Here is a 25257-nt window from a genome sequence, read left to right as displayed (position 1 = left end):
TACATGAATAGCCTCCAGTTGTTTTCCTTTCGTCGTTTCTTGATATTTTTTTTGAGTTTGGTTGACGTCGTCAGATCACGGGAGAAGGTCATCACGTGCCGATGAGTGACAGGGGCGAGATTGCGACGAAAAGAAAATCAACAGAAACAAAGAATTGCAGTTCATGTTGAAGGATATTTTGATTGTCTCTAGTCGAGCAGTATGGTCCATGTATAATATAGCCTCTACGAATGTGAGGCATCTATACGAGTGTCAATTCTAACTGTACTGTATCGTGTTTCCTTACTCCACATCCTGCGAAACAAACTCAGGTAGCCTTTTTTTGATATCCTCCCAGACTTCCTCACCATCTACCAATGACTTGACAGCTTCGCAGATCTCCTCCTCGCTGGCACGAACCTGTTTCGTGGTATCACGTTCTCGCAGTGTGAAGGTGTTGTCTTTCACCGACTGGAAGTCTACAGTAATGCCAAAGGGCGTTCCAAGCTCGTCATTGCGGGCATATCGCTTGCCGATACTTGCGGACGAATCATCGACCTTGTTGGACACTCCAAGGCGGCGGAGTTTAAGCGTGAGACGGTGTATGAGAGGCTGGAATGACGGGTGATTTGAGAGTGGGACCAGGAGGACCTTTGTTGGGGCGACGATTGGTGGGAAGGAGAGCACCTATTAATTTACAAATATTAGGTATAGCTCGAGTTATTTCTTGAATGTAGGGAAAAGTAGGGAAAACTTACACCACGAGCCTCGTCATCTGGTCTTGACCAATAGACGTGCTCCATCAGGCATGCAAGAATTCTGCCAATTCCGAAAGATGGTTCAATAACATTAGGAGTGTACTCCCGGATATTCTCAACTCGCGTTCGCTTCTCAATGTTGATAATGTCCTTGCCCAGCTCGACCTTGCCAGAGCCAACACCTTCCACGTCTATTTCGATCTTGCCATTTTGTTTAAGGTCGAGCGACAGTTTCTCCCGGAGATCTTGAGTCAGAGCGTTCACGGCAGCCTCGACAATCTTGCCATCCTTTTTGAAGCGAGGGCCAAACTTCTTTTTATCCAAGTCTATCTGCCATTCTTCAATCCGAAGTGGTTCAGCGCGAGTCTCCCGTACGAAGAGGGGGGCACCGGTCCTGTTTTTATGTACAGTTAAATCATAGGCACTTCGGTCGGCGCAGCCAACGCACTCAATCCAACCATAGGAAGTAAATAACTCTGCATCCCAGCAGTCTTGAGCGTAGTGAGCCATTTCATTCATCATATGTTGGCGCATCCGGATTTTGGACTCATCGATTCCAATTTTTAAAAGGAAGAGCTGGATGCGAGCCAGGAAGTAGCCCAGGGTCTCATTGTCGACAATCTTGTCGGCGACAGCTTTGCCAATGGTCATTTTCTCCACCTTGGTGCTGCCAGAAAGTTGGACCTCCCGGTTCAGGAATGACAGCTCCAAATCCTGCACTTCATGGAAACGGGGATGCTTCTTTCCGCCCTCTGGATCTACGAAATGTTCAATCTCAGCCATCAAAAACTCTCGTACTCGTAGAAGTCCAGACCGGGGAGAAATCTCATTCCGGAATGACTTTCCAATCGAAGCAGAGGCAAACGGCATTGACTGCTGGTTGAAATCCAAAAGCTTTTGGAACGTAAGGAATTGACCCTGCGCGGTTTCGGGTCTGAGGTACCCAGTCACACCACCACTTGGGCCAATTGAAGTCTGGAACATTAGGTTGAATGAGACCGGGGGAAGAACATCTCCACCAGTAACTGGATTCTTGATATCGTATCTGGTAATCAGCTGCCCAAGCTCCTCACCGTTGTAGTTATCAATTTTGGCCAGAATTTCCTCGTATTCTGTGACCAGAGCGTCATCAAGCTTAACAGCCTTGGTCTCCTTTGGCTTTCTCTTCCGTTTGGCGTCCTTCTCTTCATCAACCTCCACCTTTTGGCCGCGCGCCTCTTTATCGCCTTTCAGCCGTGACTCAAGCACCTCCTCTACCAAATGGTCAGCCCGAAAGATTTCACCGGTCTTGGGGTCCTTGCACATCCAATCCGCGAATTTGTCCACGTGCCCACTGGTTTTAAGCACTTCATGCGGAGTCAACATTGTACAGTCGACCTCCAACATATCTTCTTCCAGAACGAAGTGTTTTCGCCAAAGGTCAACGACATTGGCCTGGAGGGCGCAACCGGGGGGTCCATAGTCATAAAGGCCAGATACCCCGCCATAGATTTCAAAGGAGGGGGTATAGAACAGGCGTCGGCGAAGGAGGGAATCTAAAGTAGGGCGGTCGAGGGGCTGCCCAGTTTTAGTAGTACTGGTAGCCATTTTGGCTTTATTCGGGTTGGCTGCAACGTGGAATCGCAGTGGTGTTGGGGTGCAGCAGAACTGTCGAGTTTGGATGGTGAGGGGTCGTGAAACTCGTGAAAATGGTCGAAGAAGGGATTGACGCATACACGATTGCGTTTTTAGAAAACTAGGAAAAAGCAAAAGAGGAAAAAGCGAAAGGCTACCAGAAGCAGCGAATGGAAGGGAGGGACAATAAATAGGAGAGACGTAGAAGAAGGACAACAATGCTCTGATACTTTTGATAAAGGAGTTGTCAAAAGTTGATTGAGCTTCCAGTCATGCGTTTGGTCGGCCAAACATTTATCCGATGAAATTATCGCGGAACAAAAGAAATATTTCACGAGCTCCGCCTTTCGAAGCACCATTGCAAACCTACTATCTGGGAGCAATTGGGATAGTCGGGTTCAGCTTGAGATACACAGAAATGCCCTCGAAAAGATCGAAGCTCCTCCCATCCGGAGGAATGGAATATAAACCCGCCAACAAGGAGAAAAGAAAAATACTACACATCAAACGCAAGAAGGCCAAAGATTCACAGTCCCGCGCAGAACGATTCGCAAGGAAGAAAGAGGAGGCCAAGAACCCAAAGCTCAAAGCTGAGCGGCTACGACGGAATATACCCCTTACGCTCGAGAGGAAACGAATATGGGATGATGTTGGTAGCGATGTTGAAGACGGGCTCGGAGCAAGCTTCGATGTGGAGCGGGTTAAACGACTAAAGCTAGAAGAGGAGTCACGGCAAGCGAAGGTCGATGAAATTAATGCTGCAAATGGCTCTGGAGAGCAGGCTGGCGAAGGTAAAGGTGCTGATGGAGATGATGAGGTGGACAGCATGATCGCTTCTGATAGCGACGAAGACGACACGGATGAGCAAGCCCAGGACCTCAAATCTACCCACAAGCGGAAATCAAACCTTCCATCCGCAACAGAGCGCGCAACAAGCCCTACTCAATCCAGCAGAAGCACGAACCTCGATCTCGCACCCGACGCCCTCGCCGCAAAATTCCCCTCCCTATTCACCAAAGGACCACCTCCGACCCCAAAAATCTTGATCACTACCTCCATCAACTCTACCTTGCATGCGCAAGCCCATCTCCTGACCGATTTATTCCCTAACAGCGTATATATTCGCCGCTCCGCCCATAAACATTCCCATAAATATTCCGTGAGAGAAATATCCAAATTTGCTTCGAACCGAAAATTCACAGCCGTTGTGGTTGTGGAAGAAGACCAAAAGCGCGTGTCAGGGATAACGATTGTTCACCTCCCCGTAGGTCCAACATTCCACTTCAGCGTCAGCAACTGGATAGAGGGCAAAAAACTACCTGGACATGGCAATTCGACAGGCCACTGGCCCGAGTTGATCCTGAATAATTTCCGAACCCCGCTTGGAATGCTTGCCGCACATCTGTTCCAGTCGCTCTTCCCGCCACAACCTGAGTTAGAAGGCCGGCAAGTGGTGACTCTACATAACCAGCGTGATTATATATTCGTAAGACGGCACAGATACGTGTTTCGCGAGAAACGTGAGACGGAGAAAAGTGTAGTGGGACCCGATGGGAAGGAGATGAAGGGAGTGGAGGGAGTGAGAACTGGCTTGCAAGAGCTCGGGCCGCGGTTTACGCTCAAGCTGAGGAGGATTGATAAAGGAATACAACGGGCCAGCGGACAGGAATGGGAGTGGAAGGGTGGGATGGAGAAACAGCGGACCAAATTCCAGCTATAATTTATCCCACCTACATACGTACCGTTTTGTCCTCCTTTTTCCCATCTCCTCACCTTGTCCCCGCTCCCGCTGTTCTCCAAATTCTTCGTCTTCGGGCGCCTATTATATGAATTTTTTTTATTATTAAAAAGCCCATCTATGGATTCCGACGATTCTAATAAATATAAACATAGAGACATATCCCCAGCTTTCTACTTTTCGCTTTGCCTTCTTTTCTATTTCACATTTGGAGCCTCAAATTCCCCTATCTCTTTCAGCTCTTGGTTACACATTCCTGTACCAGAAATTAAGTGGATTTGGTTCATACCGCCTCTTTTATGTACCGCCAGAGTACAAATTTTGATGTTTGTCTTTTACACTGGCAATATATCCAGCTAAAATCGCCTGCAATCTCATTGTCTTTGATTGATCCTGACAGCAAAAGACAGGATATATTCGCCGTTTTTAAGGTTCGGCCACTTTCCTCGAATGCATTGAGACCCCTTGGCCAGAGAAATTTGGGCACACATCCCGTGCTTAGGCTTCCAAAAACATTGAGATAGAATGGATATAACCAGGGGAGGTCTCGCTCTCCTGGATATCGTGATCGCGAAGGAAGGAGTGGTCGGTCATCAGCCATTAAAAATTCCGTAGTTCCCGTGGGCTGCTCGAGTAATGAATTGGTTCTGTGGCGGCGGATGAATATCGGGAAGCCGGAGAGATGACAGGTCGATGTGCGCCAGAATCCAGAGCTTTCAAGTTGTCCGGCAAGTGGTTCATATCAAAATACAATCAGCCGGCGGAATAACGCTGTGTATATAGTTTCAATTCTGATAGCTGATTCAGGAACACACAAGATAAGATGTCTAAGATTTGGGGAGAATGGCCAAAAGATGATTATTGGTAGAGCGAAACTCTCGTTCGCATGGCACATCAACTGCGGTCCAAAGCACTTCGTAACTCCAGCCAAACAATCCTTCTGTGTATCGCAAATCTCGCACCTGAGCGATCTTCCCTGACATGCGCCTAACTGAACCCGAACATCCCTGATATTCCCTGTGAGATGGAGTGTTTTGGGAGGCATTTGGGGAAATTTTTCTCCTACGTCATTGGCACCGCGTTGTTTTCCCCGCTTCAGCACTTTTGCCCGAAGTGTAACATCGTAATCCGGACAATGATGTAGAACGCATCCGAGACTTCGGGTGCTGTGTGGACCCAAGATTGTAGCTGGGATACAACCCTAGCATTGCTTGGGTTGCACATGGGCCAATGTTTTGGTTGGAGATAGAGTGGGTTGGTGGTCTTTGGGCCGGCTAAAACATGGGCGGACATGATATTTGCGGGGCCGAACTGCTGTACAGTACTATAAAAGGAAACATAAAACACCCTTTGCTACTTGCATAGATCCCCTTCTTAACTGCTATATATTCTAGTATGTAGAAGATGGCATCACCGCAAGATCCCACCCCCTATCTCACAGCCCTCCAACGCGACGGCTTCGTCGTTATCCCGAATTTTCTCCCACCCTCCCAGCTCCAAGCACTACGCACCGCCGCTTCACACGCCTGCGACCTCGGCCGCACCGGCAAATGGCCACACATCCGCACAGTCCCAAAGCAATTCCCACCATGGCCCTCCACACCCCCGCCCGCTGAGGAGGGCGGAATCTGGGGCGTGCAGCACCTCATGCACCCCGAAATGCCCGGCCGCGACGAGTTCGCCAAGCTCTACTTCTCCCCGCGTGTGCTCGAGGTTGTAGAGGAGCTGGTCGGCGTGAAGAAGTCGGAGACGAGAGAGCAGGAACCGCTGACCATGGAGCTCCTCAATCTGCTCGTGGCGCCCACATACGTCCCATTCGCGCTGCGCTGGCACCGCGACGACATCCCCACCCCGCCCACGCTCAGCGCGGAAGACGAACTGGCGGCCCTGAAGCTGAAGTCCCCGCCGGACCGCCCGCAGTCGCACGCTCAGTACAATATCCCGCTCTATGACGATGCGTCACTAATTGTTGTGCCGGGGTCGCATCGGCGGGCACGCACGCAGGCCGAGCGCGAGGCGGACCCCTATGAAGATAATCTTCCTGGCCAAATGGTCGTGAAGCTGCGTGCGGGTGATGCGGTTTTCTACGATAGCAATATTTGGCATAGAGGCGTGTATGGTGCGATGGATCCGGAGGCAAAGGGCGAGGATGGCATGCCAAAAGGGTTGAGGTTGACGGTGCATGGAAGCGTGGGGTTAGCTGTTGATAACAGTGATGCTGCTGGAGGGGAAACGGATAAGGCGCCGAAGACGAATGTCAGAGCCATGACTGTGTTACAGCATGGGGTTGGGTTTTGGGTTAATAGGGAGGATGCAGATTTCAATGGGTTGGAAAGGGAGGTGAAGGAGAGGGCAGAGAGAATGCGAAAGAGGCTTATTGAAATGGGAAGTGGGGAGGGCCTTGGGTATGCTCTTGAGGGCTAGTGGAGGATGAACAGAGCTGAGTTGTTTTGGCTATGATCATGATGTGTGGAATGCGAGTAATGCTTTGACCGGGCGATACTCGGCATTTTTTTGCTTGTTCTCTGAAAGGACGATTCGATGATGATTCCAATGACCATGGTCCAGTCCAATGGATGAAGGATTGTGTAAAATTTGCCCGTATGTTTGAAGGTAGTCCTAAATTAGAAATGTATCGTGGTGCATTCAAACGAGATATAATATAACAATTTCTTTTATATCAAAAGCGGGAAAAGGGGTATACCAGTTCTTGGATATATAATTAGCCACGTATATTCCAGATACGGAACAGCAGAAAAGGCTGTAAAATTGTAAACCTCCCTCCCTATTGTCTTGGGCCCTGAGCAGGGCTGAAGCCAGGCCATGTATAGAAACGAAATACAAAAAGTGAAGAAGAAAGAAGTGCGCCCCCAATGTTCGAGAACAGATATGCGCAGGCGAAATGTAGGATGAAAGAAAATCGTGGTGTTTTAATCATGAATCATTCTCATTAGTCAAGCCCCGAATCAGGACCTGGTCTTCTCCCTGTGACCACTCTTACAAGCCCCATCGCACCCTCCACTGCACCCATCACAATCTCCATCTTCACCTTGTGACATAAATCCCTCACATCCTCCGGCGTCCATCCGCCGTATTTTGTCAGCGATCGCATACTCGCTGCCTCCAGTCCTTCCAACAACACGATCAACACCATTTTCCCTAGCGTACTCCCCTTCGCATCGCTCTCGCACCACGTCCCAATCGGCACTCGAATATCATATGTCCTCACTTGCACAAACCCTGCAGCCGTCAGTGCGGCCATACGCAAATGTGACAGGTCGCGCGGGTACCCCGCCACATCAGCCGCGGAGCGGATGGCGGATATATATATGCTCATATACGAGTTGGCGGGGGCGTTGCGCGCGTTCAGTAATCCTGAGGTGTAATCCACATCGGCGATCTCGATGCGGCCATCTGGTTCCAGGTTCTTAAAGGCCTGGCTGTACAGAGCTGGCCAGTCGGCTATCGCGCCGGAGAGGCCGCGAATGTGGATGAAGTCGAAGGGATGGTGGTAGTTCCATTCGCCGCATTCAGCGTCATCAATTTGGAAGAAGACGTTGGGCGGCGCGATAGAGATGGGATCTGAGTCGAAGACAGAGATGTCAATGGCGAGGATCTCGGTGTCGGGGTACATTTCACCCATACTAAGGGCCCAATCGCCGGTCCCTGTCCCGATATCTAGGATGCGGGAGACTGTTGGGGGTAAGTTGGTTTTTGTGAGTTGGCCATCGTAGATTATTAAGTAGATTTGGTGCTCGATTGATAGACGGGTTTGCTCGGCTTCATCATTCGGCATGAAATAGGTTTCATTACAGTAGCGTCGTTCATTTTCGAGTATATCTTCGATTATGTGTTCAGAAAGAGATTTGGAGGATCTAGATGCTTGTTTGGTGTGTAAGTGAGAATGCGTTGAGGCATTTTGTTTTTGTAGATGTGTAAAACCGGGGCGAGATGAGGACGTAAAATAGAACGAATATGTTCGTTAAAAGAAATATAGGAAGGTAAGACGAACGATAATGAATGTGAGTGACTCGGATCCGACTCTATTGATATGGTATTCGGTGTGTCACTTAGGGACTCCGGCTGAATGTAGTCTTGTGCCGTCGGCTCAGGCGCCGTCAAATGTGTCTCTGTGTTTCCCACTTCTGCATCCATATTGGGACGGGCATCCTCCAGGTCGGGTTTAATTTTCAAATGTGAACTTTCCTCAGCCATGCGCCCAAGAAACTGTGGAATGGGGAAGAACCCTCCGGAGTTATGTGGATGTATGGCGGATATCAAATAGGCGGAGCATCTATAACTTTTGAAGCCACCGATTAATATTGTTACTGCACTCAGCTTGACTGACTTGTCTGTCTTTTTCAAATGGAAACGGTAACGGTATTGGACAAAAATCATGGGATAAGAGCATAGGAGAAGGGATATAAAGAGACAAGGGCCAATGCAATTGTACTGGTTATTCCTTCCGCATGCCCTTGCGCACAAAAACTTGCATTTAAAGCGAGCGCAACCTGTGCCTCGAAACTTCGAGGACGCATACAATGCATATAGAATAAAAGTGGCTTTGAGGAAGATAGAGCATATCCATTTCCTCATTCATGCATGTAGTAATGATAATCAAAGCGCAGCGCAAGTCAAATAACGGCAAAAGTGAAACAAACCGTAACAATGGGAAAGGAGTTAAAACATACCTCTATAAATTTGAGGAAGCCGTTCTTATGATGTACTCTTCCTCGGTAGGGTTCTCACAACTCGTCCTTCTCTCTTGGTTGGAGATACTCCAGCAACAGGGTTCAGGGACTTCAGATGAAAGAAAACAAGCCGCCCAGAAAATATATGTTTAACGAACGAGGGGAAGGGTCCCCCTTATCTAATAGTCGATGTTCTTAGTTAGTTAATGTAATTAGGTTGTTATTTTTAGGCTTGCGACGGAAAACGGTCGAGCAAGCGGGAGGCCCTGGACCGATTTCTTGGGACGGTAACGAGCGTTTCCAAAAGGAGCTCAGGGTGATTCACCTGTACTATTTACACCGAAAGGAGCTTCTTTTCCAAGTCTCTTCGCGCCACTGCGTTGCGCTGTGCCGTTGAGTCGACTCCTTTGTGTAGCTTCTCCCTGCTGCCACGCTGTTGATATGTGATGGCCTGTGGAAGCCTTGATGTTTGTCTCGTTCACTGTAAACCAGAGAAGCCAAGTCGATTATTAGCGTTTACCCTCCGCCCAAACCTCTAAGCTTGGACACTTGCACTGACAGTGGTTTGTTTGGCTTCGATCAGAGAATCATAACTAGCTAGAATTGGGGGAACTGAAGAGGAAAAAAAGAGCATGATAATTCCGCCTCCGAAAACTTGGGGCGAGACTTCGTGTTAAATGATTTCCCCTCTCAGAATCGTGTTCTCATATTTGTTTTTTTGTGTTTCTTATTCCATTTTTTCTTTTGTTTGGCTTATTTTTTGCTTTCTTTCCGTTTCTCCACACCCCAAAACATGGCCTGTCCGCGTCCACTGGCTGGATGCGCTCAAGTGGGGAGTGGAATTCTTGACCATTCCAATATCATCCCTGTCCTGGGAGTCAGTCAGTGCATGGAGAAACTCAAGTCAAGCCGATGGAAAAAGCAAGTAGCATTCAGACGCCGGATAAGCGTTTATCGGCGCTGCATGAAACATTTTTAACCTGACGACTTCCTTGTATCATGGCTTGAATAATCGAGGAGAAAAAGTACGTCAATAGAAAAGGAATAAAGCTTTTCGGGTTGACCATGGAAAAATTACCGTTTGAACCCTCATTCCGCACTCCACGAGCTCATTCCATGGACCTGGTTCACTATTTCCGCCCAATGTGCGTCAGACCCAATTTCGTCTGCAAATCTCACCAGGCCATCAAGTTGATATCTGCTTCCAGGCTTGAAATTATCATTGGCTCAACAATAAACAACTTGTCCCTCAAGGGCATGGATAAGCAAAAACAAGACCATTGCAGGCAGCACATCCACACGTCAGTCATTGTCCTCCTCACGCCCTTCTTTGCCCCCTTGCCCGTTCTCGCCCTGTACTTTTTTTTTTTTTCTGTAGGCGACCATGGAACCCACTGAATGGAAGGTTTGGAGACTGTGTGCATGCAGGAACCTGTTCTAGGCTGCTCGTGTCGTGGCATTCAATTTCATCTTGGACTGGCCTAAGAATGCAGCTTAGGGTGGCAAACATGCCTAAGGCCCTCTAAGAACTCACTAAATTCGTCTCCCTGCAGCGCGGAAACGGGAGCTGGAAGGGAAGAGTTTGGGAATAGTTCGCGCTTTGACAAATCCACCAGCTCAGACCCCGGCAGTATTTTATAATTTTGGTGCTTAGATGTAAACTTGTACCGAGGTTTTGGCGTTTTTACTTTGGAGTTGTGTATCATCCCCGCCTGTCACATCCGTCGTTTTGTCTTTGCCTAGTCACGAAACATCCGACTGCCGTTTCAACTCTTGGAAGAGGGGCAAGCCTGTTGAGTTGACCATCCTGTGTCACCATACGGATCTGTACTGCGTCAAAAGTCAAGGTCGAGGTCACTTCCAGGCACATTAAGACCTTGGTCTTGTGGGGCATAACGACCCAAAGAAGCGCTGCGCAGACGGGCCATTTTTGCACCGCTTCCGGAGACGGACGGGAGGATCGGATCGTGAGGTTTCCAAGGTTCAAATTAGATTTCAGACCAATTACCTGAAGCGAAGAAACAGCTTGTAGATCACACCCCAGCTGCTTGGACAATGCTCGACTGCGTCGACTGGGACTGGGTCCGCAAGGATCACTCCGTGCCCCTTGATTCGGCGAATGGAGAGTGGCCATAGACGAGGATCTTCGAGGGAGCTGGGAATCTGGATGTCAGCAGCGGAAGAGCCCGGCAGTGGTGCTGCCCGTGCCCTAACCCTGAGCCCTAACTGCCTATCCAGTCATCCGGAGCCTGTATACTTCCGCCTCCAACAAATACAGCAATGGAAAAACCAGCCAGATGGGACCTTGTCTACATATGAGCTAGGTCAACCGGGACAGGAGAATACGACCCAATTCTCTGTCTCCATCCGTATTTTTGGTATCCTTCACACGACTAGTGTTCTGTCGCCAGCCAGCAACCAGACCGAATGTGGACTGGTTCCCTCCTCCTAGCTCCTTCGCTGGGTCTCCATGGGCTGGGACTCCATGGGTTGGGACTGCTTCTCTCACCATTTTCTCGCCGCAGGTGCGTGGCACAGGGTGCTTGTTTGAGAAACGGGCCTGGATCGATTCAATCCAATAGCTTTCCAAGGCTCTGGCTTATGATTTCCTGCTACCAAAATTTTCTGACCCGTCTTCGGGTGGGAATATGCATTATCATCAGTCCCCCGCCAAATATCTTCCCGTGCTTCCCGCCTCGTTCCCAGACTGTCGGGATACTCTGCCACGTCAAACAACGCTACCAATGTGTTGACCCTTTCTTTTTTTTTTTAAAAGAAAAAGAAAAAATCCTTGTCTGGTCTGGCCAGCTTGGGCTGGGCGTAGCTGTTCCAGCTGTGCTATCCAGAAATACTCTTTGTGTTTGACGAGGAAAATTTGTGATCGTTCCCCTCAGGATTGATTGTTATAAGTATATCAATATTGCTTTGCCTTCCTTTCACAGGAAACTTACGGACCAGCCCCAATTCCTACGGTAGCTGACAAAAAATGTCCCCGTCCCGGACCATTCTGTCGGTTCCATGTTGCAGGCGGGATTGGAATTTGCGAATAGGACGTCAGCATCGAAAATGGTCGAAATTCCTCGAAGGGAGATTATTACCTGTTTTGTCTGCCACCAATCCCTGGTTGTGGGGTGGTTGTTGGGGATTGGCGCTTGGGGCGACAGAGCATGGCATGATGCATGGGTGCTACGATAACGAGAACCACTGGCTCCAGTGGCTTGAGGTGCTTTAACCCCCATGGGATTCGGTGAGTTCCAGGTCCGTGAACTGGCAATTCATCCAGATTTCCTTCCATGGTTTCAGATGGGATTTATTAGCTGCAATGCAACATGATGACGAGAGACAGAGTGAGAAAGGAGAAAAGAAAAATGACAAACCGTTCCCGTCACTTGACAATTCAATTTACCTTTTTTTTAAATTATTTATTTTGAAGCTACTCAGCACCACCACTTTCTATGACTCAAAACCTACAGAATAGTCCAGCGGCGTTCTCTGGCTTTCAATCCGACCCAGAGCTGTGGGACCAGAAAAAGAAAAGAATGCATTATGAACGAAAAACGCCGGGAAGGGGTCAAGCGTTTTCTATTTTGAGAGCTACTATGTAGCTCAATTCATTCTTACGCTCTTCCTGGGAACTTTCCCACGCTCTTGCTCATTTTTCTTTCATTTCAAACTCATGCATCATTTTTGCATGATACATTGGGCCAGCCAGCCAAATATTCCGTATGGTCTTTGGATGTTTGGGTCAGAGATTTCATATTATGTGATATGTCTGCATGTAAATAATGCGCTCTGACTTCTGGAGATCCTATTCATGCAGCTCTCCGCTTTCCTCGTTGGGACGGGAAAGTTCCACGGTATTGGGAAGGGTCTTAAAACGGACATTGACCATATATCAAACATCGATTGCTTCTCGGCGTCGGGCGGAATGGAGTTAGGAACCCATTGGATATCAAAATCGATAACTCCGTTCTTAGATCCGAGGTACTTTACATTTCCAGCCGAACGCCTTCTCTTCATTTGGGCTGCTTATAGGCAGCTTCGTTGCCTGGACATTCCGGTCTCCGTAAAACATTCGGCAGCATACGAATATTATTCCGCATATTTTCCGAGCCACAGAGGGAATCTATCTGCCTTTTGTGTCGCTTATTCGGCGCAGTATTCGCCCCCTTTATGATCTTTATCAGATTGATGCCAATTCCACCTTAAAAATGACCGGGCGGCTGGAAAGGAATACATATGCACACCGACATACAAAGATATCCACCTGCAATAATAGCGCAGCAGGAGTCAATTTACTAGCTCCCAAGAGATGTATGTGCACACTGCGCGTCCCTCCACTTCAACCAAACAACGGGTAATGTCAAAAATCCTTGGGATATCGATCATCTGTGACATTGTTGATCCATAGCCACACAAGGCCAACTGTAATATATTCACCCAACACACTCACGACAGCAGAGAACAAAAAGAAGTAAGGAGATGCCATTCTCCGTCTAAGTTTGAATACCCGATGGTGCTGCATGCGAGCTGCGACCAAGAGATACTGTACTGGCACTGTTTTGTAGAGCTGTTGAGTTGTTAGTTAGGTGTCTGTTTCCAATGCTAAGGCCCCAATGCCCTTTCGACTTAATTCGTTTTCTAGGACAAGTTATGAGGCGATTGGACATACATGTGGATGGACTGCAATATTGGTATACATCCATTAGATAAACTTTTAAAAACAAAGTATTGACATGTTGCTATTACCTCTAAGCCGTTGGGTTTCCTTTGGTGTAGTATAAAGAAAATCTCCCCATTTTTACATTCTTACAGCCTTGGGCATTTGGCTCTGCGGACAGAGCAGCCATCATCCAAATCGTCGCCATTCTGATATAGAGCTGATAGCCTAAGCATGCTGTCCTGAAGACCTAACTATACCCACAATTCCTCTTTGCGATCTAAATATCTCTCTGCCATGCTTTGACAGGAGCTCCTGAAAACCGTATTACATAATCATACTCCTGGCCTCCGCATCGGAACTCCGCAAAACCTCTTGAAATAAAAAGATTTCAGGAGATAAATACAAGGAACGGACTCGAGCCAACAACGGAGCACAGTCATTTTGCGTGTACAGAATATCTTTTCTTCTCCTCCTCTTCGCCAGCCCCATTTTGGGCAAAGGGCGGCGCCGTATCCATCGCTGCCCCACCGGCCCACCAAACAGATGTTGACCCGTTCGCCGCTCTTCGTGGCTTCGATCGGTAACCCTCCGCCCCGATGGCACAAGACCCTCCACTCAGCCGGTCACATCCTCCTACGCGCGCTGGCCGAACACCTAGATGCTCCCTTGCAGCCGATGGCTCCGTACTCTCTGCCTGCCAACCCACCCCCAAGAGACTATCCCGGCCCATTCACCTCCCCCACCCAGCTCCCCAGCACGCATACTCCATTGTTCCTTTGGCAGTCGCCGACATTGATGAACATATCCGGCCCGACACTAGTAAGGGCGTATGAAAAATGGTGTGTGGAAAAGGGGGTGGTGGTTGGCGGTGTCGTCGGTGTATCAAGAACAAACGCCGCAGCAGCAGCCGCGGGCACGGGCACGGGCACGGGCACGAGTACGAGTATACTCTGCGACGATAAAAGCCAAAGCCAAAGCCAAAGCCAAAGCCAAGGCAAAAGCAAAAGCCAAGAAGCCGAAACAAAACGTGCAAAGGACTCCCACAAGCCCATCCCGCTAAACCTCATCCTCCTCCACGACGACCTCGAGCTGTCACCAGGGAAACTCTCTGTGCGCCGCGGCGGCGCATCCCTCTCTGCGCGCGGCCACAATGGTATTAAAAGCGTGGTGAATAGTCTTGTGAAAGCCGGTATGCTGTCGCCGGCGCGCGGGGCGGGGAAGAAAAAGGGCGGTAGCAGCGGCGGCGTTGTTGTTGGCAATGTAGGGGCTCTCGACCCAACCCGTTTCCAGCTCACTCGGATTGGGGTGGGCATTGGGCGGCCTGCAAGTCGCGAGCCGGAGGAAGTGGCAGAGTATGTGCTGGGGCGCATGCCGGATCGGCAGATGGAGGTGACGGCAGGGTTGGTGGAGGAGTTAGTGAGGATTTTGGAGAAGGAGGCTGAGATGATGGATGGGGTATGAGGGTTCGACGGAGATGCGATGGCGAAGGCTGCATGGTATGTGCTGTACGATAATGACAGGTTTATAATTTCTGCATAGTTTTGGTTGGCTCCTATATTTGCTTTTGGTTTCATTCCTGTTTTTCTGGAGGGGATACCATTTTGTTTCTTTTATTGCCCAGATACTCCTGTTCTTTTTAGACCTACACTTTCTGTATACCTCGGTGTTGTTGCGCATTCATGAAAGCACCTAAAGGCGTTATTGGCAATGGATAAATTGGGGACATCAAGAAAATAAAATGTTTATCGAGCTACTAGTATATATTTCAGATGACTGCTGTGCAAATCGTGAAACTGAATATCTCGCCCAAAATGTATGTTTCGAAATGAAAACATCTGGTCCTCGATCTGCTGAAGAAGTTCATCGCCGCACACAAAGATAGCAGATAATCGGACTACAGGAAGAAAAAGTTGAAGACAGGAAGCCAAAGCTAACTATCTAGCGAAGAAGCCGTCAGAAATACTGTCGCAAAGACACATCCGACGGTAGATAGCTCGCCGTTTTCACCAGCACCCAAGCGCACCCGCTCAGGGGAAAAAAACACAAACTAAATTTTCCAGCAGCAAGTAGTAACATGTCGTGCATATATGAGTAAATATACATGACTGTTTGTATATTCGTCTGTATATATAGGCGTGTGTGTATTTACGCAACTAGCTGACCGAGAAAAGAGGTATCTAAAGCGGAGAAAGCAAGAGGGCAGAGAAACGGAGAGATGAAAAACGTATATGATATGAAAATAGAGAAAGAAGAAAATAGAGAAAGAAGAAGAGGAGAAAGAAGAAGAGGAGAAAGAAGAAGAGGAGAAAGAAGAAGAGGAGAAAGAAGAAGAGGAAAAACAAACAGGGAGTGTGTGCGATGTAGAGAAAGAGAAAGATGAAATATTCCCGCACGCTAAAGATCATTCCAACACACGATATGAATCCATACACTTGATACACCATTTTATTTCTTCCCAAACTGCGTGCTCTCCCTCCTAACCCTCCCAAGGAGTGATCGCAAACCATTTCGCGACCGTTGGGTTGCGGATGTAGTCACTGGCGCTGCGGTAGCGTTGGTCGCGCTTGTTACAGCGACAGCAGTTCCCATCGCTCTGTGGGACGGCGAGCGCGTGCTAGATGACAGTGACGGGGCTGCTTCTGCTTGGGCGGATAGTTGTTCTGAGCTTTGTATCACTGGTTCTGAAGGCGAGGTGGCGGTAGTGGGGGCGGTCACTCCGAACCCTACACTCCCATCCGCAACTGGGTTTTGTATTTGAGACGACAAAGTTGTAGACCCAGCTGCAGCTGCCGCCATTGGGCCAACCTGGGTCAGATCCGATGGGCCCTTCTGATCCGTTATATCAAGTGTGGCTTGCCGAAGCAGCCCGCCAAGGCTAGATTCCTTCCCCTCAACCCGCCGGGTGAGATACACCTTTGGCGTCGGACGCTGACGCGCAAGGCTTTGTTTCCGAATCCGCTCCACCTCCTCCATATACGCGGTTTCATAGATGTTAATATCTGCGGCGCCGGGCGATTCACTTACAATGAGCACCTGACCCATTTCAGAGATTGGGAAGGCAGTGCTGTCATCATCGTCAAGACCACTGGCTACTTCGGACTTCACTAGTGCCTCTGTGGCTGCATGAGGTGCAGCTGCAAGGTTGAAATTGTTTGATGATCTCTCTTCGTCTTCTGATGTTAGTACTCCCGTGAATGATGATGGTCCGATGAAGAGGAACGAATGTTCTTCTTCCAGAGGATCGCGAGCATGGCCGCGTGTACCTTCGGAAAAGCTTTGTTTGCTTGGGGTGCTGGTGCGGGAGGTTTGAAGAAGCGGCGAAGACGGGGATTTGGTAGTTGAGCTGGCGCAGTGTTGGCATGATCCCCCAAACGTACATGCAAGCCGCGAGGCACTGCCGCCTTTTTGCATGGTGGGCTGAATGTAAATTCCCTGTTCGATGACATGTCGCCCAGAGTCTGTAGAACCAGACTTTGAATTGATGATCCTAGGACTAGAGAGAGCATTTGGGTCTGTTGTATTCACTGAGGAAACTTCAATGTCGGACGCTTCCATGGATAGCGGCGGTTGAACGAAGTGAGACTCGACATCTTGACCCAGAATACTTTGCATTGGGGCTGCGTTTTCTGGCTCGATGAGCCTTTTGAATTTCTGTACTGCTCTAACCTGTGGGGCTATGTTAGAACCCATTCAATTGCACACATAATATTTCATGCTAGAAACAACCTACCACTGCAAGCACATTGCCTATTTTGTTGGTAATGGCAGAGTTCACTTCTTCTTCGGTGGGGTCACCAATGAGATTGGCAGTGTTTTCCTCTGCAGAAAGGAGAGGGTCGGTACCGCCTTTTGTGACCCAGGGATGGTTCTTGGCCTTATCAGCAAGGGCATTTGCAATATGAATACCAAAAAGAAAGAAAGAAAGAAAGAAAGAAAGAAAGAAAGAGAGAAAAAGAGAGAACTGTCATACTCACTCTGAGCTCAGGCATCTTGATCCTTTTCGTAGGATCCTTTTGTAGAATATTTGTCATCAAATCTATGAAATCCTCATCTGTTTCATTTTCGTATTTAACCTCGTCATTCCTGATTGACTCGTAGAGCTCAAAAATGCTCTCTTTCTCGAATGGTATTCGCCCATAGCGGAGGCAGTACAGCGTCACTCCCATGGACCAGATGTCAGCTGCTGTGCCGGATATATCCCCATGTTTCGCAACACACAACTCTGGTGGCAGAAAGGCAGGAGATCCTGCCGACTTCGCGGTATACATGTCAGAATCTTTCTGAAACATCTCAGACACGCCAAAATCGACAACTTTTAGCACGTCATCGTTAGTCAGGAGGCAGTTGTCTGGTTTGATGTCTCGGTGAACGATATTCTGTGCGTGCAGGTACTCCACTCCCAGGATCAAGTCCCGAAACCAGCAACGACAGCTTTCGTTTTGATAAGGGTCTGAGCATTCTCCCAGGCCGACCTTCATGATGACACCCTTTTTACACATCTCCATGACCATATATAACGAGTCCTCTGTAGGGTCGTCGAGAACTTCATACAAAGCCACGAGGTTAGGGTGATTTAGCTTTTTCATGATTGCAATCTCCTCCTTAATAAAATATAGGGGGTTGCTGTTCGCTTCGTCTTCGTGGCCTGACGGGTGGCGGTGAAGCGGAGAATTCAACCCCATACCGGCGGGGATGGTGCCAGGGCGTCTGGCACCCCGAGGATTGCGCAAGATATGGGATTGAGCTCGCTTTCGCAATCGTGATTTAGAAAATTCTTTGACGGCCTTGAAAATCCCCAATCGTTACCATACGATTATCGATCACATAAAAGATGAAGAAGACACTCACGTATTCATGGCCATATTGATCGATTGCAAGATGGACGGCCCCGAACGAGCCCCTTCCAATTTCCTGTTTTATGAGGTACTGATTGATGCGATGTTCAGCCGTGCCATCATCATGGCTATTCGTGTATTCGGAACGAGCGTTAAGGGTTTCCTTGTCCAGTTGGCGTGCTGTCAGAACGAGCAACAAAAACAGTTGTCAGGGTTAAGGGCCAGCGACAGGGTTAGGGTGGCGCACTTTTACTCGACGAGGAGCAGTATGGCTTCTCGTATGGTGCCTTAGCGGACTGTCATAGGAGGCTGTGGTAGACCTTTATTTCAATGAAAAGCCGATATTAGCTCACAGTCGATACCAACAAAAAAAAGAAAATCAAATTAAGCTCAAATATCAGTAAGAGGTGAGCAGCATCAGCCGTAGACGCTGTGGTGATAGCTATATTGGTTCATATCTCATGCCACCATGGCTAGACTGGAGCTAGCTATGAAAAGGGTGCAGAAATGTCAACCAGCTTTCTGGACTCACACACAGCTTTGGGCATCGCAAGTATAGATGTATATAAATATGGATTGCAAAAGAAACATACCAGGTGCGTGATTCAGCAAGGGTCGTGAGGCAGTCGGTTGTGGTATCTCTGTCCACCGTCCTTTGGCGCTCAGAAGCAGCCGAGGCTCGGTCCATTTAACAGGGCGGCTGGGGAGTGTGGCAGAGGACAAGCTGGTTCAGCGGATGAGGTCCAACTGGATAATAAAAAATATCGCAGAGTCTTTCAATGTCTGTCTAAGCGTGCGTGGTGAGTGACCAGCTGTTCCCGTGTTTGGTTTGATCTCGCTCTTGATGATTGTGTCGAAGGGGCAACAGAGCTAAGCGTAGTTCAACAGGGCTGAATGTGGGGCACCGAGGGGCAGAGAGCCCCGATATTTCTCTGTTTTCTGCAGAACCAGGCTAAAAATCGAGTCACGGAAATGGGAGCAGCAGCGAACCGCTCCTCATTGAAGCGAGAGGAGACGGACGTCTAAACAAATTAGAACAAAAATCAATCCGCCTGGTTTGGAGGGTTCGGGAGACCAGGAGCTCCACCAACAACAATTCGGATCGTCGAATCAATTGAGACTTGGAAGCATCGAGAACTGAATACGAGCCCGAGAAAACCGCAATCCACCGTTATTGGTGACCGAAGCAGCAGCAGGATTCCATGTGTATCCATACCATTGAGCGGCTTGTCTTCCTATCCCGTTGACTTTCAAGCGGGGTGGAAGGTTAGAGAGCACGCTAGCCGGCTTACTAAGTGTTTCTTGATGGCTTTCTTCCTTTGTCTCCTCTCACTCTACAGATTATGGGGGACAGGGAATTCTACTCTTGCAGCTTTACAATCTGTGTGTGCGCTGGTGGCCGAACGGTTGGTCCGACCATCTGGTAGCGCCTTGGTGTGGATCCAAAACCCCCAGGGATACATCTTGCAAGCCTCCGACTGACAAGCCATCTCTTGATGACTGTATCTATCCCAAGGCTTCTCACCCTTCCCCTTGGAGAAGCGGAGTGACGATCACGTTATATCGATGTGCGAACAGGCCATCGCTGGAATCCCGGAGTTCAGGGAGCGCATCTATATAATTTTGGATTTCATGATGCTAGTTGCTTTCCGAACAGCGCAACTCTGCAAAGGGAATCAGTCGCGGCAACAGCCCCAGTCCTTGCTATGAGATGCAGTTCAATTTAACGATAGCGACGAGGTGCCAAACGCAAACGACACGGACTTATCCACACGGCTACCATTTCGCTACACGCGAATATGACATTGGCTTCCCGGCCACCAGTGGTTTTGATATGGGCTCCAATCACAAGAGGAATCTAGTGTGTGGTTTGGGCGATGGGAATTTTCTTTTTAACGGAACAGAATTCTAGGCCTGGGTCGAGACTGCTGGAGATTGAAGGGCCAATGACGTTTACAATCATACTTGAGATGGCTATGGCGCTGCAATGGATTTTAACCATGGCTTCCCGGCCGGTGATCTCCACTGGATGCGTCAATTTCCCTCGATATTCCGCTAATGGAACAAACCCCAGAATCATCATATATCTGAATTCTCCGAACGGGATGATCTTTTGAAAATAGCCGTTCTACCGCCTGATGGCCGGTTTGGACCAACCAAACCCCTTCCATCGATACCTCACTATGACAAGATCGGCTTTATCTGTCGGGATCGGCAATGTTTGTGCTAGCCAGCTGTTACATATGAGCCTGAAGTACACTGTGTATGTCAGCACCTCGGCTCAAAACGTCACGGGCCACATACAAGTCTTGGCTATTGGAGCTGACAGATTGCGTCTGTTGAGTTTCAACCCCACGGAGCCCAGTATCAGTCCCATGTACTGTTTTCATTCCCGTGAAGGTGATAACAGGCGATGGCGACAATATCTCTCAGCCCTTTTTCTTTCACCATGTCCCTCCAGTTCGGAGCATGCTTAATGGGTTGGGCTTCCCAAGAATTTGGGACGGCCACCGACCGTCAAGAAAGCTGGTCCCGAAGTCGCTGCTTCTGCCCCATGCTGCGGACACGATAGCAAGGACCAACTTCATTTCCTTCGCTAACGTCGAAACAGTACACAGTTTGGAGTTCATTCACCTCGTTTTGAAGTGCTTTCTCATCAGATACTGTACTTGCACCATTCTTCAACGCAGGGCTGTTGTGGGAGGCGCTGGGTGGTGGATTATCAAATTATTGTAAGTGAAATATTGATGAAAAGAAAAAGATGGAACAGAAAATGTAGTCTGGAGTAAATGCCTGTGAGATGCCTACGGTAAACATGCACATCTTCAACACTATATCAGATATAAATACTATATTAAGTGGTATGGATATATTTTACAACTCCTAGCACGAATATACGCCGCGTAGTAGAATTTAAAAATGTATGTGGATAATATTCCGTGGCAATAATGGGTCTCTGCTGTGGATGTGGAAGGAGTCTCCTGCGGAATTTAGTTCCACGGAATATCCATATGACGCCCACATCCTCAGTCCTCAACCTCCTGGGGCACACACGATATGTCCAAATACCAGCAGAATTAAATACAAAAGAATCCCCCAACTACCAAGTACATATTAGCGTCCTGCGTCCCCCGATCCCCACAATCCACAGTCCATCTTGTGTTTGCCTTCTTTCCTAATATCTAGGCAATATCAAGCAATTGACATCTCCACCACGATCACGATCATGGTTGTGTATTCTTTCTACATCTTCGACCGCCACGGTTCGTTTTATATGCGCTTATCGTATACTCTGTTCAACAACTTGCCGTGCTAACACCTATGTCCTCTCTACCAAATGCAGCGGAGTGCATCTACAAGCGTCGCTGGCTCCCACGGCCGACCTCCACAACTTCAAGGTCCTCCCGACCCTCCTCAGAACCCACCTCCGCCAGCAATGGCATGCCCTCGTCCATACCCTCCCGCCAAAGCCTGACTGCAGAAGATGATGCTAAGCTGATATTCGGCACCGTATTCTCACTACGTAATATGGTGCGCAAGCTGGGAGGCGATGATGACAAGTATGCGGGGAAAAAAAAATAATGACTCCTGGGCATTTGGGCAATCGGAAATCATGCTGACCGGATCCATCTCCGTAGCTTCATCTGTTATCGAACAAGCCAATACAAGCTGCATTACTACGAAACACCCACGAATATCAAGTTTATCATGCTTACAGACGTCAAGTCTGGTAACATGCGACCAGCGCTACAGCAGATATATGTCAATTTATATGTGGAATACGGTTCGTGCACCCTTGACCATCACCTCTTCCGTTCTATAATATTATATATTTAGACAAAAATATATAATACACAACAGTCAGTAGTCACTGACTTAAAACATGTTACCATTTTCCAGTTGTCAAAAACCCTCTATCCCCCATCGAACATCCGGGTGGCATAGGCGTCAATAACGAGTTATTCGAGGAGTCCCTACAACAGTTCGTGGTATGTGTATTCCATTTCGACCACTACTTGTTTTGAGACAAGTAGACTAACGTTGCGCAATCCTTTAGACTCAGGTATTAGCATAAATCTCCAAAAACCTCCAGAATATCCCTATATACCGTGGCCGGGGATATATATTTCCGTTGTATTCACGCCCTGGTGGACATTTACCTACCAGTTTCCGCTTCGCGGGTTTAACTCTCTCCGCGTTCTTGGGTGGAGGGGCAAACGCTTTTGCGAAGCGAAAACTATCTACAGCTTTTCTCTAGGAAGCAAAGATTCTTTATAAAGCTTGGCGCATTTCGTGCCACGCTCCGTGCGGAGGGATAATTGACAGCACGCTATGACCGGATTCTGAGTCTCACAGTACACTCAACAGGGCTAGGGAACCGCCGCCACACTGTACACCTATCTCTATAGACTGTGAAATTGGGATGAGGCCCTTCATAGCAGCCCTACTAACACGCGGCCGTCACTCCATATGAGAACTTAGCCCCCAATTTCGCAAATTTCGCCCACCTGTGGCCAATGCGGAAGGGCGGCAAAGAGACAAAGTAATAGTGGAGATAAACCCTTCCAACTCTTCTTCTTGTAAGCTTAAGACACCCGATCTCACTTGCGTGAGTTAAATGCTATATTCACCCCCGACTGGATGTGTATGGACATTTGCCAATCACTTCACATCTCAAGCTCACCTTGATTTACTAAGGGGTTTTTCCCATCTTCTTCGCAACGCTGGTTTTTTACGTTTCGTTCACTCTTAAATGCATCCCTGATGTATGTACATTAGAGCCTAGATAGTAAACGGGTTACCTGCTTCTTAGCCCTTATAGCAAAGAATCCAAAAAGAAAGAAAAAAAATGAAGGGGTAAGAAACCGTAATCCGATATAAAAAGTTAACCACAATGAGGTGTTTTATGATTACCGTCTTAGAAAAACAGAGAGGCACAATTCATTCTACCACGGTTGTATTAAACATTCGCAACTATCTCCTCATTTTCCTTTTCTTTCTTCCCACAAACTAGGAAATCTAGAGGATTATTCATTACACCGCATTACACATAATACATTTACGTCTACGCTTGCGAGAGTTACTCCTACCTAGCCTCGAAATCATCCACGCTCTCCAGGAGCTCTGCATCGCTAGGTTCCCAAGGGTACTGTCGCTCCAACTGCCTAATCAACTGCACATGTCTCTCGCTCCGCGGCTCGATTCGAAAATCGAACTTGGTCGGATACGTCAGAATGCCCGGCCTCGGCCGGACATCGACCTCGATCTCCCTGCCATCTTCGCCCACCGCCTTGCGCATGCTGAAAGCAGCCAACAACTGCGCAATGGTCAGGTAGAGGCTAGCGTCCGCAAGGAACCGGCCAGGGCATACCCTGCGGCCATAACCGAAGGCGTCCGCCGTGGGATCGGGCTCGTTACGTGGCGCGAGGAAGCGGTCTGGATCAAACGCTTCCGGCTCGGCATAGACGTCCGGGTCGTGCAGGAACCACCAGACGGCCGGGAGGAGGAGTGAGCCCTGCGGGATATGCAGGCCGTTGTACACGATGTCCTCCGTGGCCGTGTGTGGGAAGCCCATGGGCGCAATGGGCCACCATCTCACGGCCTCTTTGACCAGGGCGTCAATGAATGGCAGCTGGCTGCGGTCGTCGAAGTTTGGGAGGCGGTCCGTGCCGACGACGCGATCGATCTCCTCCTGTGCTTTGCGCTGCACGTGGGGGAACTTGATCATGGCTAGTGTAAATATTGTAAGGGTGATTATCGTAGTATCCGCGGCAGCGCCGTATAAACTGGCCGCTGTCCAGATGATCGCCTGCTCATCTTCGTGCTCCAACTTAGCGTTCTCACCCCCCCTGAGTTGCTGGATCAGTTTTGATACATATGAAGGCTGGTGAGTGTGGACACCAGCCATTTGACGCCGGACAAATCGGTACGGGATGTAAGCAGAGTCCAGGATGGACTTTTTCCACCTACGCGCTGTCTTCTTGAACGTGGCGCCGGGAAAATTCTCTGGAAGATAGCGGAGGGCGGGAATAATATCAACGGCCCAAGCCATGGGCACAGCCGCGAGGGAAAACTCCGTCATCATTTTATCAATCAGGTCAACCAAGGGATCAGGCTTATGCGGCTCGATGGTGTAGCCGTATGCCATTTTCAAGACAGTAGCTGCAGCGGCACTGCCCTTGATTTTAGTATACGCAAATCCCTGCTCCCCACCCCTTTCCCCCTTCGCTCCCACAAAATCCAAAAATGATCCAAAAACATCGCTGAAACTTACGTCTTGAAATGCTCTAGCCATTTCCCGGGCTCATTCAGCGCCCGCACAAGCTGTCGGCTCACCTCGATCTCCTGGACACTGCGGAACTGCGCCGCGGACACCTTGGTACCAAGCTCCCGGTGCAGATACTTGCGATAGCGACGGAAAGTGGGCGTGTAGCTCTGACAGAGGACAATAGACTCGTAACCGCACAGCATGTTTGCCATGACCATCGTGGGCCGTCCTGACGTCTTGCTCGACGTCTGCTCCAGCAGTTCATGCGCCGTTTTCCTGTCATGGATGACGACGAGCGTCAAGCCCAGAACCGTCACGGAACTGATGCCACCATAGAGGTCCTTGTGCTTCAGCCAATGCTGGTATTCAGGCACGCCATCTGGTGGGAAATCTTTAAGGTTTCCCAGGATAGGATGCGGTTTGGGGCCCGGGGGGAGTTTGCCCTGGCGCTTCCTCTGGACCGACTGATTATATATCAAGTACCCGATGAGGGCTGTAAGACCCCACAAGATCAATGATGTAATCGCCATGCTGGCAGATTACCTGTCGGATTCAACGAGAGCAGAACAGCAAACGCAGGTGGTTTATGCTTGTCCACCGGCCTATCGTTATTCCAGCTTTATTGTGGGGCTTCCAGCATCCCCCATGTTTTGACTAGTCAAGTGTTATTCTGAGAGAAATTTTTGAGGGGTGAAGTGCGACAAGCTAAAA

At 48.9% G+C, this 25257-nt stretch overlaps 11 protein-coding genes across 11 annotated transcripts; 5 read left to right on the top strand and 6 right to left on the bottom strand.

The window, feature by feature from the left end:
- Positions 1-156: 156 nt before the first annotated feature.
- On the bottom strand, positions 157-2351 carry HCBG_02121 (glycyl-tRNA synthetase; the record flags this gene model as incomplete). The annotated part of the gene is made up of 2 exons (XM_045429170.1): positions 157-666; positions 738-2351. The coding sequence occupies 2 exons, from the start codon at positions 2322-2324 to the stop codon at positions 283-285; spliced, it is 1971 nt and encodes a 656-aa protein (XP_045290956.1).
- A 375-nt stretch (positions 2352-2726) lies between these two features.
- On the top strand, positions 2727-4071 carry HCBG_02120 (RNA processing factor; the record flags this gene model as incomplete). Its single annotated transcript, XM_045429169.1, has 1 exon — positions 2727-4071. The coding sequence occupies one exon, from the start codon at positions 2770-2772 to the stop codon at positions 4069-4071; it is 1302 nt and encodes a 433-aa protein (XP_045290955.1).
- Positions 4072-5493: 1422 nt separating this feature from the next.
- On the top strand, positions 5494-6697 carry HCBG_02119 (phytanoyl-CoA dioxygenase; the record flags this gene model as incomplete). The annotated part of the gene is made up of 1 exon (XM_045429168.1): positions 5494-6697. The coding sequence occupies one exon, from the start codon at positions 5494-5496 to the stop codon at positions 6511-6513; it is 1020 nt and encodes a 339-aa protein (XP_045290954.1).
- Positions 6698-6831: 134 nt separating this feature from the next.
- On the bottom strand, positions 6832-8868 carry HCBG_02118 (uncharacterized protein; the record flags this gene model as incomplete). The annotated part of the gene is made up of 3 exons (XM_045429167.1): positions 6832-7964; positions 8102-8383; positions 8781-8868. 2 exons carry the CDS (start codon positions 8302-8304, stop codon positions 7040-7042), a joined length of 1128 nt encoding a protein of 375 aa, XP_045290952.1.
- HCBG_02117 (uncharacterized protein) lies at positions 8688-9177 on the top strand (the record flags this gene model as incomplete). Its single annotated transcript, XM_045429166.1, has 2 exons — positions 8688-8825; positions 8980-9177. 2 exons carry the CDS (start codon positions 8688-8690, stop codon positions 9175-9177), a joined length of 336 nt encoding a protein of 111 aa, XP_045290953.1.
- Positions 9178-10482: 1305 nt separating this feature from the next.
- Positions 10483-12019, bottom strand: HCBG_02116 (uncharacterized protein; the record flags this gene model as incomplete). The annotated part of the gene is made up of 3 exons (XM_045429165.1): positions 10483-10924; positions 11111-11340; positions 11732-12019. The coding sequence occupies 3 exons, from the start codon at positions 12017-12019 to the stop codon at positions 10483-10485; spliced, it is 960 nt and encodes a 319-aa protein (XP_045290951.1).
- A 777-nt stretch (positions 12020-12796) lies between these two features.
- Positions 12797-13648, bottom strand: HCBG_02115 (uncharacterized protein; the record flags this gene model as incomplete). The annotated part of the gene is made up of 5 exons (XM_045429164.1): positions 12797-12949; positions 13036-13047; positions 13234-13350; positions 13453-13463; positions 13594-13648. 5 exons carry the CDS (start codon positions 13646-13648, stop codon positions 12797-12799), a joined length of 348 nt encoding a protein of 115 aa, XP_045290950.1.
- Positions 13649-13986: 338 nt separating this feature from the next.
- Positions 13987-15195, top strand: HCBG_02114 (uncharacterized protein; the record flags this gene model as incomplete). Its single annotated transcript, XM_045429163.1, has 1 exon — positions 13987-15195. The coding sequence occupies one exon, from the start codon at positions 13987-13989 to the stop codon at positions 14902-14904; it is 918 nt and encodes a 305-aa protein (XP_045290949.1).
- A 693-nt stretch (positions 15196-15888) lies between these two features.
- HCBG_02113 (calcium/calmodulin-dependent protein kinase) lies at positions 15889-18966 on the bottom strand (the record flags this gene model as incomplete). Its single annotated transcript, XM_045429162.1, has 5 exons — positions 15889-17109; positions 17418-18227; positions 18292-18441; positions 18526-18598; positions 18872-18966. The coding sequence occupies 5 exons, from the start codon at positions 18964-18966 to the stop codon at positions 15889-15891; spliced, it is 2349 nt and encodes a 782-aa protein (XP_045290948.1).
- A 2408-nt stretch (positions 18967-21374) lies between these two features.
- HCBG_02112 (TRAPP subunit BET5) lies at positions 21375-23171 on the top strand (the record flags this gene model as incomplete). The annotated part of the gene is made up of 5 exons (XM_045429161.1): positions 21375-21541; positions 21622-21838; positions 21917-22062; positions 22179-22267; positions 22336-23171. The coding sequence occupies 5 exons, from the start codon at positions 21505-21507 to the stop codon at positions 22351-22353; spliced, it is 507 nt and encodes a 168-aa protein (XP_045290947.1).
- Positions 23172-23364: 193 nt separating this feature from the next.
- Positions 23365-25076, bottom strand: HCBG_02111 (O-methylsterigmatocystin oxidoreductase; the record flags this gene model as incomplete). The annotated part of the gene is made up of 2 exons (XM_045429160.1): positions 23365-24451; positions 24553-25076. The coding sequence occupies 2 exons, from the start codon at positions 25074-25076 to the stop codon at positions 23365-23367; spliced, it is 1611 nt and encodes a 536-aa protein (XP_045290946.1).
- Positions 25077-25257: the final 181 nt, after the last annotated feature.

This window comes from Histoplasma capsulatum (genome assembly GCF_000150115.1).
Source record: "Histoplasma capsulatum G186AR genomic scaffold supercont2.2, whole genome shotgun sequence".
NCBI classification, from domain to species: Eukaryota; Fungi; Ascomycota; class Eurotiomycetes; order Onygenales; family Ajellomycetaceae; genus Histoplasma; species Histoplasma capsulatum.
This window is presented reverse-complemented; position numbering and strand designations above follow the sequence as displayed.